The 15,592-nt window shown below is 56.0% G+C and overlaps 1 protein-coding gene across 4 annotated transcripts in view; it reads right to left on the bottom strand.

Moving 5' to 3' along the window:
* STARD8 (StAR related lipid transfer domain containing 8) overlaps window positions 1-15,592 on the bottom strand; it is a 40,878-nt gene that overhangs the window by 24,866 nt on the left and 420 nt on the right. The window contains exon 2 of one of the 4 annotated variants that reach the window (XM_072334812.1): window positions 13,384-13,417. In XM_072334812.1, coding sequence (XP_072190913.1) covers window positions 13,384-13,417 — 34 coding nt within the window. Of the gene's footprint in view, window positions 1-5,358; window positions 5,540-9,342; window positions 9,362-9,856; window positions 10,115-13,383; window positions 13,418-15,592 lie in introns of those variants that run through there. The other 3 variants (XM_072334811.1, XM_072334815.1, XM_072334814.1) reach the window with 3 other exon arrangements.

Below are 15,592 nucleotides of genomic sequence, written 5' to 3'. Positions count from 1 at the left end.
CAATTAGACAGAGGTGGCCAAGAGCAAGGCCTGGAATTTGTGCTCTGGCAGGGATGTGTCCATCACCTGAAGGGTGGCCGCAGGGATGGCAAGTCCTCTGCTCGGCATGGACCTTCATTGGGCAGGGCAGGACAGCTCTGCAGTGTTAGCAAGGGCAAACTACGGTGAAGATAAACCCCTCTGCCTCATAACTGCCTAATGCTAACCAGAAACCTTCACAGGTACCAGAGAGAATAGTGCTTAATTGTAGTGGGTCCCTGCAGAGCAGCAGCACTGAGGCAGCCATGGGGCAGGTCAGCAAAAGAAAGAAGAAGGGAATTCCAAAGGGCCCTTCAAAAGGCACAGTGTGCTGAGGAGATGCGGCACCTACTTGGACCACAGAGGGTCCTACACAGATTGGATTCTGTTTTGTCCCACTCAGTCTGACCCAGCTGTGCACCCCCAGGGCAGCTACTGCAGGGTCCAGAAGGATGGGGACTTGCAGGTCCCCTCCTTCCCCTACCTCAAACAATTTGGGAGAAGCAGCCAAAAGCTGAGGTCACCCCACTGGGTTCTGGCTCCCTCCCCACACGCCTCCTCTCCGCCCCCTCCCCAGTCCAAATATAAACTTGCTTACAGGAAATGCCTTAAAGAAAAGGCACCTCCCCGAGTCCTGAAGAATGCCCAGAAAATAAACTGTCTCTGGACATGAAGGAAATGGCTTTTTTTTTTTTTTTTTTTTTTTTTTAAATAACACTGCAAAGCAGAGTTAACCCTTTCAGAACCTGCAGGGGCTCAGCCATCACTGCCCCAGACAACCAATAGGCCCCAGGAGCTGTGCTCTGGATGGCAGCATAAGTGCATCCTTAGCAGAGGTGTCCGTGCACCACCAGCAGAGCTTCGAGCAAAACCAATCCTAAATCCACAACCCAGGTGCAAACCCCTCCATCCCCTGAGCACCCACTGAGCCCCATCCCAGTGTCCTCCCATTAGAGCCTTCCCATGAACTGAGCTGTGCCACCTCATCGCCAGCAGTGCTGTTCCTGCAAGGTGGGATTCCCACATGGATCCTGGGCTGAGAGCACAGCAACACGAAGGGCAAAGCAGTGTGAGCAGAGCTGGGCCATGCACAGTGCCCATATGGCTGCACAGTGCTGCGTTTGTTCTGGTGAGGAGCACAGCACCATGCAGGGGCTCCAGAGGGACAAACACTGCTTTCACAACAACATCCCTGTGCAGAATACGAGACAGAGATGTGGAAATCTCACAGACAGAGGCAGCTGTCTCAGAACAGCCAGCCATCCCAGCTCTTCCAACAAACAAAACAGGGGAACATGGGCACCCAGCTGCAGTGGAGCAGCAGCAGTGCTGGGGATGCCCCAACACATGTGCAGGCAGCCGGTGTGGGAAAGGAGAGCAGCAGCTCAGCTTCACTTGGCTGCAAAGCGCCACGTGCATCTGGAGCACGAGGCAGAGCATCAGCAGAAGACCCAGCCCACAGGCACGGCTGATGCATACACCACAGGAACCAATGGGGCCACATAACCACAGAGCAAAAAGTGCTCCCTGCTCCAAATTAGCAGCAGAAGTTCAAAATTAGAATAGTTGTAACTAAAAGTATAAAGATTCAGAGATGGATGTGAGAATGCTGAATGCAACAAGCAGGATGAAATAAGGGCACGCTGGGCTGAGGGCAGCTCACATATCTGGGGCTCAGCCCTGTGTCTGCTGGGGAAAGGCTCTTGGGGATGGGTGGGACCAGGAGGAAGCAGGGTTCTGAGCCAGCACTCCCCTATTTTCAGAGGTGCTTCAGTTCTTCAGACTTTTTTCAGAAGCCCATTTTTTGCAGCTGAGGGAAGGTGACAGTTTCCACCTTCTCTCTGTGTCTGAGCTGCTGGCATAGCCCTCAGGGCTCCAGGAACACACTCCTACCACAGCTCCCCTACTCCCACCTCACAGAGCTGTGATGAGGGCTGACACCTCACCAGAGGCCTGGGCATGCACTGCTGCATGGGGTAATGGGGCAGGCGGTCATGCAGAGGGCTGATGGGCAGTGATCTGCCTGGGAGAAGGAGGCCAAAACCCCAATGTTTCGCTCTTGCCCAACGATGCTGATGAAATGAGGTCATGAGTTCTGAGTCACCCAAGGTATCACCATTCCTGCAGTCTTGTGACATGGCAGCTGCCACAGTCCCCAGCTGCATTTTCACATAGGAGAACAGAGATGCTGCCCCATAACCCCCCTGCTGCCACCTCCTCAGCTGGTACTGAGCAGAGTGCACTGCAGCACAGACCCTCCTTGCACACATGTAGCAGTAGCACAGCAGTGCTGGGTGCTGAGGAAGCACTTTGATGCCTTTCCTTGAAGGCATGGGGGGAGCTTGCCTCCTCTGTGCTGCATCAGACAAAGGGGCATTCAGAAGCTGAACTTGTGCCCTTGATGGCAGTTAAAATGTTCTTGTGAAACTCATAGGGGGAAAAAAAAAAAAAAAGAAGTGGAAGAGGGAGAACAGAAACCCCTCCATCTGCCTTTGCAAACAGACTGCATTCAGGCAGGAACACACCTACAGGTCGGCAGCATCCTCTCTTGATGCTACTTGCCCAGAAGCACAGCTGGGAGCATAGCAGAAGCACTCGGTGAGCACTGAACCACGAGCATCACAGGCGGCTGCAGCCGGGTCCATCGCACGGTAAACAGCTCGAGCTGCGGTCACACACCGCCCCTCCCGAGATAAGGGCAGGAAGTCCCCGTGTGGCCAGGCAATACTGAACTCTGCAGCCAACCATGAGCGGGGACACAGACAGCAGCCCCCAGCTGCTCTCTGCAGCCCCCTGTCCTTGTGGGTCAGCACCTCCAGAATCTCCTGAGCTGAGCACAGGGAGAGTGCAGTCACACTTTTAGAGCAGGATTACCTTCAAACCCCCATTTGGCTGCTGGGCCCAACATAAAGACACCCTCCGGGCAGCTCAGCTGCTGCATCCCTCACAGAGATGGAGGGGACCTGCAAAGCTCCAAGGCAGGTAGGACCCTACGATGCTGTTTGCTCCCCAGGCAGCCGTTAACGCTTGCTCAGCCCATGACAGGCACTGGTGACGAGTGCCCTTTTCTGATAAGGATCCCTGCAGGGACTCACAAACAGCCCCATGTGGCATGGGCAGACAATCATTAACCAGGATGGGTAGTGCCTGGCAACAGAAATGGGGAGGAAGAGCACGCAGAGATAGGTGCAAAAGGAAACCGGCAACGCAGTGAGGGCAGCATGGGATGCAGGAGCACATGGCTCAGGTGTGCACCCAGCATCACCCTGCTGCCCTCCCCAGGTAGGCCTGGGCCCTGATGCAAACCCAAGCAGTTGAGGGGGTCAGAAGAGGTGGGAGAGCCCTGATCCCACAGGGAAGTGAGCATGGGGCTCAGAGAGTGCTCACAAGCAGCTCTGTGCTGCCCACACACAGTGTGGGAGCCCCAGGATGGGCAGCAGCAGGAGGTGAGTGCATCTAAAGCATTTACTGCTGGAAATAGGAAAAGGAGCCTGGTTCTTTAAATTTCTGTGCCTTGCCCTGACAGCCAGGCAGTGTCAGTGCTGTAACTGGAGGTGACTTTCAGAAAGGCTCTCACACAGGAGGATTATTGCAGGAGGTTATTGCAGCTCAATCATTAACCGAGCAGCAGACCCCTAGCTCTGCTGGAATGCGGCTGTGCCAGCAGTGCTGTCCAGAGCACAGAGTTAGTGAGCATGGAGCAGCTCTGTACCCACTGCCAGTGTCACACAGAGCCACACAGAGGCACTGTCCGCAGCCTTGTGCCGCCCCATTCCCAAAGGCCCAGGGCTGCCTTCAGCTGCTTGTCCATCAGGTTCTCTTCACCACTCCCATCAGACAAGAGGAGGAAACACTTCAGGCTGAATTTTGCATTCACCCTTCTTCGATTTCTGTGCAGAGCCCCCAGTTGCTGCTACTGCTGCAGGACCTGCACACACAGCGTGGCATGGCAGGCTCCGAAAGGTATCTCATTACATTGCATCACATCTTATCTCAATGCACTACATCTCAGCCTTGGCCAAAACATCCCTTTTGCACACAGAACAGCCAATCTCTGCTATCAGTCCTGGGCTCTGGCACTTTGTTTTGCCAGATGCGATGGGCAGAGGGACAGAGCAATGTCTCCTTCCTCAGGACGGACCCTACATTACCCAGAAGCCCCCAGCCAAGCACAGCTCCTTCCGGGCCACCCCAAGCTCCCAGCAACTACAACAGGAGTAATTCCAGCCCTTCCGCCTCACCACATGCTGCACCACATGTTTGGAGGATTTCACTCCCACATCCATCTGAATGCAAGAGCCCTTCCCAAACCACACACATGGCTTTGGCCCTCTGCTGATGGGCAAACTACCTCATACCCTTCAAGCAATAAATGGCGTAAAGGAGACTCAGTTCTCCATGGTGGTACCTCACCTTGTTCCACAGAAAACACCACTCAGGCAAAGAGCAGTCTGTTTTTCCCTGCTCGACTTAAATAGACTTGGAGAACTTTCAGATCTTATCGAAAATTGTACAGAACCCAAAGGGAAGCACCACTGCAGTGCCCTCAGTCACCACATTTCACCCTGCTACAAAAGCACACTGCTGGCAGCCTGTCCTGTGCCCGCACTCAGCAGTGGACATTTGAGGCAGTGCAGACCAGGAATGCTTAACAGGAGCACGACTGCACTTATTCGGTTGGTCTTTTATTAGAAAAGCATTTCTCAAAGGACACGTGAGTACATGAAGGAATGCTCACACCTCCTCAGAAGCTGTGTTTCACACCTGCACTGCACTGAGATCGGATGTTTTGTCACATATGGAAATCGCCTATGAGCTGTTGGTAGAAGGATCTGTTTTCCCCCCGATGAGCAGAGGAGGACAGGGGCTGAGCCGGGCCATCGCTCCCCACACAGCTCACGGGAGAGGGGCCGACCCAGGCACAAAGCTGCAGTGCAGAGCCGCTCCAGAAGCGTTTCAGAACTGCTTACAGTTAAAAGGTAAATAGAAAAAAGAAGCACATTCATTGATAAGAGTTCACGTGTGCGCACGTAAAAGAATGCGAGCTGCTGCCAACAACACCCCAGAGCGCGCTCTGACACCTCTAACCGTATCGGGATCTGCACAAGAAAGGGCTTCTGTCCCGAGCACCAAGGAGCACAAAGCACAAAACCAAACACGAGAAGGCTGATGTTTGAGTTAGCCGCAAACAAACAGCCGGGCAGCTGGCAGCTCTAGAACAGACCGCTGCCAGTCAGCCACACCGCCAGCTCCGCTCCGAGCTGAGCCACCTCCAGCCCCGGCCCCGGACCGCGTCTGCGGGACGGCTTCGGACACCGACCCCCCCCTCCCGGCACAAACCTTAGGGAGCCAAGGGGTTCCGGGTTTCCATCGGGCTCTGCTGAGCCCCCGTCGGAGCCGCGCTTCCTGCGGGCAGAACCGCCGAGGGGACGGACGGGGGCGGCGGGCGCAGCCCGTCCCTCAGGCTGACGTGTGCCAGAGCTGCGGTGCGGGCGGGCAGCCGGGGTCCAGGTGTCGGTTGCGGAGCCGCAGCCCCCTCGGCCTCTCCCGGCCGCCGGACCAATGGCAGTTCGGCACGGCACGGCACGCCCCCCCCCCCCCCCCCCCCACAGCCCCGCCCGCTGCTCTCCGTGGGGCCGCGCTCCGCAGCGCCGGGCTCGGGTCACCGCTTTGGGTCCCCTGCGTGCTGTGCACCAAGACGGGTTGAGGGCTGTCTGCGGGAGGCTGGAGGGTAACGCGGGGATACAGCGCGGGGAATACGAAATAAAAAGCTGTATTTACTGTATAGCGCCCGAGGGGAGAGATTTGTTTGTGGCTAATGGAAGGAAGAAGGATGGGAGGTCGGGAAGCAGCTGGCTGAGAGGAGCAGAGCTAAGATAGGTACGAGGAGGAGAACACGGACACTGAGAACGAGGGCTGATGGACGGGAATGACCGGGTATTTGGTTCCGGGAACGGGGCAGGGATAGCCCGGGGGCAGGGGTGGAAGTTGGCAGCGATGGGGCACGGCCGGGTAAGGGGTGGGCTCAGAGTTACGTGGGTCAGAGCCGGGCAGAGGAGCCTGGGCGGCCCCGGGGGAGCGGTGACGGTCAGTGGAAAAAACAGTTTGGATCCGAGGAAGATTTCAAGCATTTTCCACTCATTTACCCATGCAAACCGGGAAGGAGGGGGCGGTGGAGAAACAGCGAGGCGGGAACTCTCCCAGAGACACCGAGTTCCGAGCGACGGGGACAGCACTCGACACAGAGCCGCTCACACCGGGACGGCCGCACCGAGACCAGGGCGATCGCTGGGAGGAGCGGAAGATGCGCGCCGCACCCCAGGATCGGAGCGATGAATGGGCCGCATTCACAGCCGGCGGTATTTATAGATCCCAGCGCACGGCCGAGGGATGGCGGAAGGCCGCCCGCACAACGAGCCCACTGTGAGTGTGCACGATGTGTGCTCACACACGGCACAGGGTCCGCACTGCGCCCGTGCGAGGAGGGAGGGAGCGCCAGGTAACACCAAGCGGGATGTGAAGAGAGGGACTGCCCGGAGTGGTCCTTGGGCTCACTGGGAAAGGATCGGGAGGCGTCCAACGAAGGCCCTTTTAGGCTGCCCGGGGCCGATCCCGCACCCAGCCCTGAGCAGCAGCATGTGCAGCTCAAACCACAGAGCTGCCATAAGATATGGCCAGGTAACAGCCTCTGCTGCCCACACTGCAACCCAGCTCCTGATGCCTTCTCAAAGTCCCCAACTCTGGGCTGGGAGCAGTGGGACAACCGTTCAGCCACACCATGTGCCACTCTCATAGCTATATCCATGGTTTGGAAGATGGATCACACTGAGAGACAGACTAAAGTAGACCAACTATTGGCATCCTGAGGGACCTGCTATACTATTCCACAGTACCTGAGTGCGTCACAGGCCTGCAAACCTTGCCAGGAACCATTCCAGCAAACAAAAAGCAACACACGGGTATGGTGTTGGCAAGCAGCAATTTAAAATAAAGCACCTAAAAAACCCCAAACTGGGATATCGCTTGCAATAGGAAAACAGCACTCCTATGGCCCCAGCGAACAGCACCCCTCCTGGCACTGCACAGCAGTGCCCGGCTGGGTGAGAAGGCAGGACAACAAATGAATGGGGAGGGTGAGAGGGGAAAAAAGCAGTGAGTCCATGGGAAATGCATCCTCACTCCCTCTGACCACCCACCATGAGAAAAACACTGTGTGTCCACAACAAACACATCCTGAGCAGCCCTGTGCTGCTATTGTCTGTTCCTCTTTTTTTCCAGCAACCAAAGTAAACAGCGCAGAGAAAATAGTAATAATAATAAAAAAATTAAAATTCTCCTTCAGGTGTCCAAATAAAAACAGACCACAGAAACGGACAGAGCAGTAGTGGGTGTCCATGCATGGAGCAGCCCCATTTGTTTCTGACTGACTGCAGAACAGTTGCTTCTCTTACCCCACTGCTGTAGGAGCTGTCATTGCACCGTTGCCACTGCAGCCCTTCAGATCTCCATGCGTGCCCAGCACAACACAACTGTCCCTGGGCACAGCACACCCACCCGAGGTCCCACGCTGGGACTTGTGCCAGCACAACAGATGTATTTGCTCTCCTGGAGAACAGGTGGGTGGGACAGGTGGCCATAAGCACAGGTCACCAGATGTTACTGTTCGTAGAGGTGGCAGCATGATGGGGAACCAGGCCCTGCACGGTGCTGGGGGACAGATCAGTGCGAATGGAGATGGAGCTGGTGTCACACAGCAGGCAGAGCTTCACCAGAGCCAAATTCCCCAGCTTGCAGGGGAGGAGGGCGAGAGGGAGGAAAAGAGGAACTCAGAGACATGTGCACAACAGCATCATTCATAGGAGCTGATTCCGCGTAACAAGGGTCCTGTGTCTGGCCTGGAGCTCAAGGCAATTAAAACAGCAGCCACAGGTCTCAGAGAAACAGCAGGAATTTATCTGAGGAATCTGGATTATGTGGCTACTGCTGAACCAGAGCAAAGAGCCTTCAGCTCCCACGAGATAAACAAGCTGGTCAGCAAGGAGCACCCGGCTCCAGCACCCACCCACCCACAGAGCCACCTCCCAGGAAGCAGAGCAGCCTCAGGAGCTGCCCCTGGCTGTGCGCATATGGGGTCACCAAGAGATGGGGCTTAACAGGGTCCTCTCACCCCACAAACTGCCTGCTCTGCCCTCACAGCCACGTGCAGAAGTAGCAGAGGTGGGTGCAGTGCTTTGAGAGCAAGAGGTCACCACAGATGCTCCCTGCATCACGTTTGTTTCAGGGGAGGATGCTCATGGGGAAGAAAGCCGAGAATGGTTTATTGTTCCAGAGGTAATGCTGGTGGGTTGCAGAGCTCAGGAAGTGGTATTCATTGTGGCCCAGCCTCAGGATGTACACATGGGGCTTACCACAATAAGTGAAAACAGACACAATGCTGATTAACCTAAGAAAGCCCTCCTGGTTCCAGGCACAACTGCAGCCCCGGGCAATTTTCAGGCTGCAGGTCCCCAGAGCAGCACCATGCATGGTCACCTGCACTGGGTGCCTGCATATGGCCAGAGCGCCTCTGATCTTGGCAAGTCCACAGTGTTCTCACCAAGCATTAACAAACTCTCCTCCAGTACATTCACAATAGCTTTAATCTTAGGAAAACTCCATTTCTTCCCTCACCTGTGACAATCAAAGCTGAGCTTGCCATCACTGCAGAGTAACTCATATCCATGCTTTGGTCCAACCCCAAAGAGATCAGTAATAAAAGGAATGAACATCCATTCTAGGTTGGCAGATATGAGATCCAATTCTGCACATAAGGGCCAGGAGAAAAACTACAACTGTTCCCCTTTCATGTAGCTCAGAACAAACTGCTTTCAAGATTGCTATCCACAGGCTGTCATCTCCATCATCTTCAAAACCACATCAAACCACTTTTAGCAGTGAAGTTTGAAATGAAAACACATTAAGCATTTTTAACAGTCTTAATATAAAGGTCAATGAAAGTATCATTATGACATTATCAAACACAAAATAATCCCTTTTTCTTTGAAAACCATGGTGGGATCTTTCTTTAGAGGGTGAGGTTTTTAAGCCAGTTTTTAAATGGAGAATGTGACAAGCTCTGAGCATCCCGTTATGAAGCTGTAATACCCACGTTAGGGAGGAACCACAACCCCCGCATCCCACTGCAGGATGCTCCCATTTGGGATGCTGGCACAGCTCAGCTGCTCAGGAAGGAGTCACGGGCGCAGAGAAGCAGCAGGTTTGCTTCCCACAAGATAACGTGCATACAGAAACCTCCACGATCATTGCAAACACCCTCAACCTCACCAGCACTGCGGACGGCAGCAGAACGTCCCCTCTCCACACCCGCACGTCAGCTGCCCTCACATCCGCGAACACCGAAAAAAGTCACCGAATGGGCACAATTACGCACCAAGAGGAAGGCGGCCCGCAGCCTCTCCGCGCACATTCAGGCCGCGCTCAGCCTCCCCCATCTCCTCCTCACCCCCTCCCGCAGCCCCGCCCAGCACACAGCGGCCGCTACGGCCACGAGCGTTCCGCTGCCCCTCCGGGGGCTGAGCCGCCCCGGGAGCCCCGACTGAGAGCCCCGACCGAGAGCCCCGACCGAGAGCCCGGAGCCACCCGCTCCCCGCTGCAGCACCGCGGCTGCAGCTCCGTCGGCTTCCTTCCGTTATCTGCAGAGAAGGAAGGAAGGGGCGCACCGGCGGAGCCGAGCTGCCGTGGAGTTCTCCGCTCCAACCCGAGGTTCCCTCCGGAGGTTCTCCGGGGGCTGCCCATCCGCGTTCCCTCCCGCGGCACAGCAGCCCCGTCTCGCACTCACCTTCCCGCCCGCGCCTCCCGCAGCCGCACGGCAGCAGCAGCCCCGCGGAGCGCCCGGAGGCTGAGCGCGGCGGCCGTGCTCCGTCCCCGTCCCGACTGCCGCCCATGGGCCGCGCTCGACGGAACGCCGCCCCTCCCCGCCGGGGATGCCCGCGGCCGGGCGGTGCGCCACAACCGCAGCCGCCCCTGCAGCCCCTCCGGGCGGCTCAGGGCCCCTCGTCTTCCCCGGAGGAGATCCGCCGGCAGCGCGCAGCTCACACGTTCGCACCAAACCGCGTCGGCGGCGCTGCAGGGAAAGCCCTCGGCCCTTCCCGTCCTCCCCGCCTCCCCCCCCCCCGGCAGCCTCCCGTTCCTGCAGCGGCGTTTCCTGCCCCGCTCCGTTCCTGCCGGGAGTGCGCACCGGCCCGCGACTGAAGGCGTCCCGGGAACCGGGAGCACCCAGCTGCCTCTGTGCCTCCTTCCCAGGAGATGGGCGGCACACGCCGGGGCATCGAGAACATCGCGTCAGGGTTGAGATCCTCGTCATTAGGAGGAGAAGGAATTAACCCGACTGGACTGGCCCTCAAACATCTCACACCTTTCCTTTTCCATCTGATCTGTCACACTTTGAAAAGAACCGCAACAGCTCTACAGAGCAGTCACACAGGTCTCCGTGTGCACCACGAAGTGCCGCCCCCCGACGGCATAGCTCCCTCCAGCAGTCTTAGTGGACTCCTTCAGACACTGCAACCATTACCTTCCTTTGCGTTTATAATGCAGCTCACACGTAAAAGCTCCTTCCAAAGAGAAAGCCCCACGCAGCCAAACCTTCCTTCCAGCTTTCTATGCTGTCATTTTAATTTCAGGGAAGTAACTGCACTCAGAACTTCCCTCTCGATTCCTTTGGTCTCAGAGGACAGAGAAACAAACGGCCTTCCTTGCCTGCAGCTTCCTTCCAGCCTGTCCCAATGGCTGCTTACTGCCACAGGAGTTGCTCCTCAGAATGCCAGGCACAGATGTGCAGCCAGCAGCCACCCCAGCACGGAGCCAACCTTGTCTATAGCAGCTCTTCCCTCCGTCCTTCAGAGAAAAGCACCCGATTCCTGATAGGATCCTGCTGCTCAGAGGGGGAATCTGCATTCTGTTAGCTACAGGAAACAGAAAACTTCCAGACCCTGAAAGGAGAGCCCCAGAAGGGCTTGGGGGAGCAATGGGAGGGGGGGGGGGGGAGGGGCGGCTTCCTGCAGCAGCCGCTGGATTTCAGTTACAGAACATTTTATGGGCAGGAGGGGAACAGGGACCAGGAACGGCTCTGCTTCATGGTGCCTCTCCAACAAATACTTTCCTCAGGATCATATATTGGAAAAAGCCAACTGTGTCCAAATTGCTTTTGATTTTCTTTTAAAGTCCCTTTTCTCATGTTTCCGTGCTGTTCCTCGGGAGCAGCTCCCCACACACAGCTCAGCCCCAGCCTGCAGCCTGGGATGGCAGCAGTTCAGTCAGCACTGTCCACATTTCTGCCCTAAGAGCAAAGCAGTGACAGGAGAGCAAACAGAAAGAGCCGTGCATTGCTGCAGATTGAGATAGTGCCACAGCCCTTCACCCACCCACATCACTGCCAGACGGGCACTGCTAAGGAACCAAACCTTTGTGGGGGCTGCTGGTGTCAGAGGTACTCAGAGGAGAGTGGGCAGCGCAAGGACAGCACTGAAATGTGCCACCACAGCAGTGCAGATGGCATCTGCTGGTGAGCATCCCGGTACTGGGGGACAAGTGGGACACGAGCCAACCTTGGTTGTGCCCAGAAGCCCCATCACAATGCCTGACCTGCCTCTGGGGGGAAATTAAAGCAATATGGAGAAGTACACATCAGAGAGCTCAGCCGTGCAAAAATAACTTCCAGGTACCCAAGGAGGCCAGAGAGGAAATGCTGGAGATTGTCTCGAGCTGGAGCTTCACTTTGAACATCTGATGGAAGCAGCACAAAATGTCAGCTTGACTCACAGTGCCCTGGGTGCACATTGCCATGTAGGAAGTGTCTCTCCTCTTCTCAGAGGCACTGGGATGGGTCAAAGCGGATACCCTGCACATAGCAGAAACCTTTTGAGGGGTGCATAGGAGCGGAGGCTGCAGTGAATGGAGATGAAGAGCAGAGGAGCAGTCCCAGGTTAGTCCCAAGTCTGACCCACGGGCGGGAAAGAGAGGAGAAACAAAGCCTCTTTTCCATCACATGACACCCCAAAACCAACAGTAATCACATTCGGTTCACTTTTCTACTTCCTCCCACTTCAATCACTGCCACACTGCTGCATTTTCTGCCAGGCGGTGACTTCCCAGTGCCTCACAAGCTCCCAAAAGGGGCTGGGCAGGTGATGGCTGCCCCATGTTCTGCATGTGTGGGTGAGCAGCCATGGCCCCGTACTAGGAGCACCAGTCTGCCCAAACTGCTCAGAGATGGTTCATGAATAGCAAGGTCGGGGGGAGGGGGGAAGAATAGCTCAGCTGTGACAACACATCAACAAGAGCTAAAATTAGCAGGTTATTCCTGGAGATCCAGATGCTGTGCAAATTCATCCTTACTATTTCACATAGGAGCAAAAGTTCAGCAGAATCCTTCATGCTTGATTTCTGTATGATTCCAAGCTGCCCATTAGAAGAAGTGCACTTCTGAAACATCTCAGCATCACCACCACCTGATACAGTTTTCATGTTATTTGGGGATACTGTCCACTCACTCCTCACCTCCCAGCAACCAGACTGAGGTCACTACTTGACGACATTTGCAGAGTGTGCTCCAAAACCTACTTTTGGAGAGGTCTGCTTCTGCTACCAATAGGATTTTATATGGAGAATGGAATTTTGGCGTGCATGGGTTGTGTGCAAGCCTTTCCTTTCTGCTTCGTGCAGAACAATACGTGGGAAGTGTAGCTAATGTCGGAAAGGAAGCAGGGAGCAAAGAAGCCAACGAGGAGCCGGGCTGCGGGGTCGGTCCGCTTGGCGAGTGAGGAGCCGGTGCGGCTCCCGTCGCTTACATGGATGGGTAGTTACAGAACAGCCCCAGCCCTCCTCGCGCAGCACCGCCAGGAGATGGACTCCACCGGGCACCCACCGCAAAATGTCCAGAAGCCATCGGTGGAGGCACTGGGGTCTCCTAAGGGCGTAGAATGGCTGCTCCTTTAAGAGACCCCCAGGAGTGCTCCTGGGTACGGATGGCAGCGTGCGCTGCAGCCGCCTGCCTTACCGCCGAACCCGGCAGCGGGAGGTAAAGAACCACGACGCAGCTCCAACCCCACCGCGCTGTGCTCTGCGTGGCACTGCGCTCCGCACATCGCGCCGGTAGGCACCGCACCCCGCTGCTGAGCAGGGCTGCTCTCACCGCGGTCCGGCCCGGTGCTGCCCCACGCTGGCGGCCTCTGGCACTCTGAAAACCAACTGCTGTGGCGAAACGCAGCGCTGGCAGGAGCGGGCAGCACACGTGGGTCCCATTTCTTCTCACGGCCCTGCCCAAACGACAGAAAGCTGGTGCCCAGAAGAACGTTGTCAGCTTACCTGCATCCTTTTTGTCTTCTAGCCGAGTAAAGCACTGCAAAAAGAAAGAAGAAAGGACGCGCATCATTTTGTTATCTTCTTCATTTTCACATTCATGGATTCCTATGATTTGTGCTACTCGTGCAGTTGGGCTCAGTCTCCACTGTAGTGGTCTCAGGGTCACAAGCAGCAGCACGGGATGGGGTCCCCAGGAGGTGATGTGGGGCTCCATGTCTGACTTCTGCTACAGAGGGCAGCAAACGCACACGAGCTCCAAGCACTGCAGCCATGAGCTGGGTGCAGGGCTCACTGCAGGCACAGTATGGCCATGGCCACAGCCATGCAAAGGCAGCAGCAGCAGCCACAGCATAGGTGTGTAATGAGACAAGGCTGTAGGCTCAGCCTCTTTCACACATATTGTAGGGTTTGGGTGAAAAGCATCACCACAGTGAGCATAGCTCAAGTGCTTCTCTGGGACACATCCTCAGCCATGTGTGCAGGAGTGCAGCTGCTGCAGCAATCTGCTGTTCTAAGGGCTTCCTCTGGGAGAAGAATAGTGGGAAGGGGCTCTGGTCCCAAGCACTGCCATGCCCTGGGATGCTCTACTGGAGGCACAAGGAACAGCTGGAGCAGAGGGAGAGACCCGAGGACATTCAGAGCTGCCTGGGATGAATGATTGCATGGTTTGGGTGGTGTGGGGTCACCAGAACCTCTCTCCTTTGGCCACAGCCTCCAGGAAGCAATGTCCATGGAGACAGTGAGAGTAGTGGAAGGCTGCTGGAAGGAAAGGAGGGGACGGGAGGAAGGTCCTGTCCACAGGAGACTCCATCAAGTCCCTTCCCATTCCCTCCGTGCCACCCTCAGCACCTTCTGCCCCCCAGCAAACCTTCTGCCTGGCCGCAGCTCCACCTCATTTAACCACAAAGTTTTAATCCCACTGATCGCCCTGCACCTTTCTTCCTCTTCCAGAAACCCTTCTCATCTCCACAGAGGGTAGCTGAGCACCACAAACACAGGGAAGGAAAAAGGAAAGAATAAAAGGAGAAGGCTGAAGCAGAGCCCTCGGCCTGTACAAGGCCATCAGCAATGTTCTTACCACAATGGGAATGATGAGTGGCCACATCCTCCATCACATCCTCCCAGCTCTGCTGAGTCCAGCACTGCAGGGCAGCACTGCTCTGCTTAACCCTATTTTGGCAGCTTTTCTTTCTCCCTGTGGCCAGGAGCTGGGAGGGAACCTCAGCCCCATCCCCCAGGGCTCACCCAGGTGGGACAGAGCACAGCCCTCCAGCACAGAGTGCAGCCACCAACACAACAGACAGCTCCACAGCCTCTTTCACCTATGTGCCCCTGCACGGAGATGCCCATGGTGGGGGTGAAGTAAGGACATGGGGAGATGAGCAGCTGGGGCTGGGCAGTGAGGACAGGCCCTGTGCAGGGCCCTGCAGGCAGCACCCACCAGCTTTGGGAGTGCAGTTCTGCTGCTATCAGCTTGCAGGACAGAGCCTTCAGTGCTGAGATCACAGGGATGCAGAGGGTTAAAGGCTCTGCTGAGCTCTCTGGAGACAGCAGGGACAAGATAGCTAGTAATGCTATTAATGAATTTCACAAATGTCATTTTTAGACTCAACAGACTCGACTATTTTGAGCTTTGCATTGGAAGCCCCAGGGAAGAGTGCATTCCACAGGCACTCAGCACACAGACCCACGCCTGACAGCCCTGTGTGCAGTGCTGGCTGCAGAGCAACTGCAGTGCTTCCTGCAGGCTGACGCTCCCCAAATCCACCCCACCAACACCTCCAAACATGCCCAGCAGTCCAATGACCCCACCACGACAAACAGGGGGCTTTGAGTGGTGCATTACTAAACCCAAATGAAAAAAAAAAACAAAACCCGATGCCAAGAGAACGACTGCTGCAGGAAATTAAAAACCCCATAGCCTGCGGTCTACACTGCTCTTCCACCTCCACAGCCACCTCCACTGAGTGGTACAGCCAGGGCTGAACCAGAGTTGGTGCTCAGTGTGACCCAGGGCTCTGGGTGTCATTGCTGCAGCACGGTCATTTACAGTGAGCATGGGGCCAGAGAAGGTGTCTGGCTGTGGGTGCTCAGGTAGTGAAAAGGGAGAGATCTGGGCTGTTATCAGAAATAGCCAGGAAGCAGCTGCCTACCAAAAGCAGGGCAATGTCTGCCCGGGACAGCAGAGGCACCACTTGTTGCTGCCAATGAT

This window comes from Excalfactoria chinensis, chromosome 4 (assembly GCF_039878825.1).
Source record: "Excalfactoria chinensis isolate bCotChi1 chromosome 4, bCotChi1.hap2, whole genome shotgun sequence".
Taxonomy (NCBI): Eukaryota; Metazoa; Chordata; class Aves; order Galliformes; family Phasianidae; genus Excalfactoria; species Excalfactoria chinensis.
The sequence above is the reverse complement of the archived record's forward strand: the minus strand, read 5'-3'. Positions and strand labels throughout refer to the sequence as shown.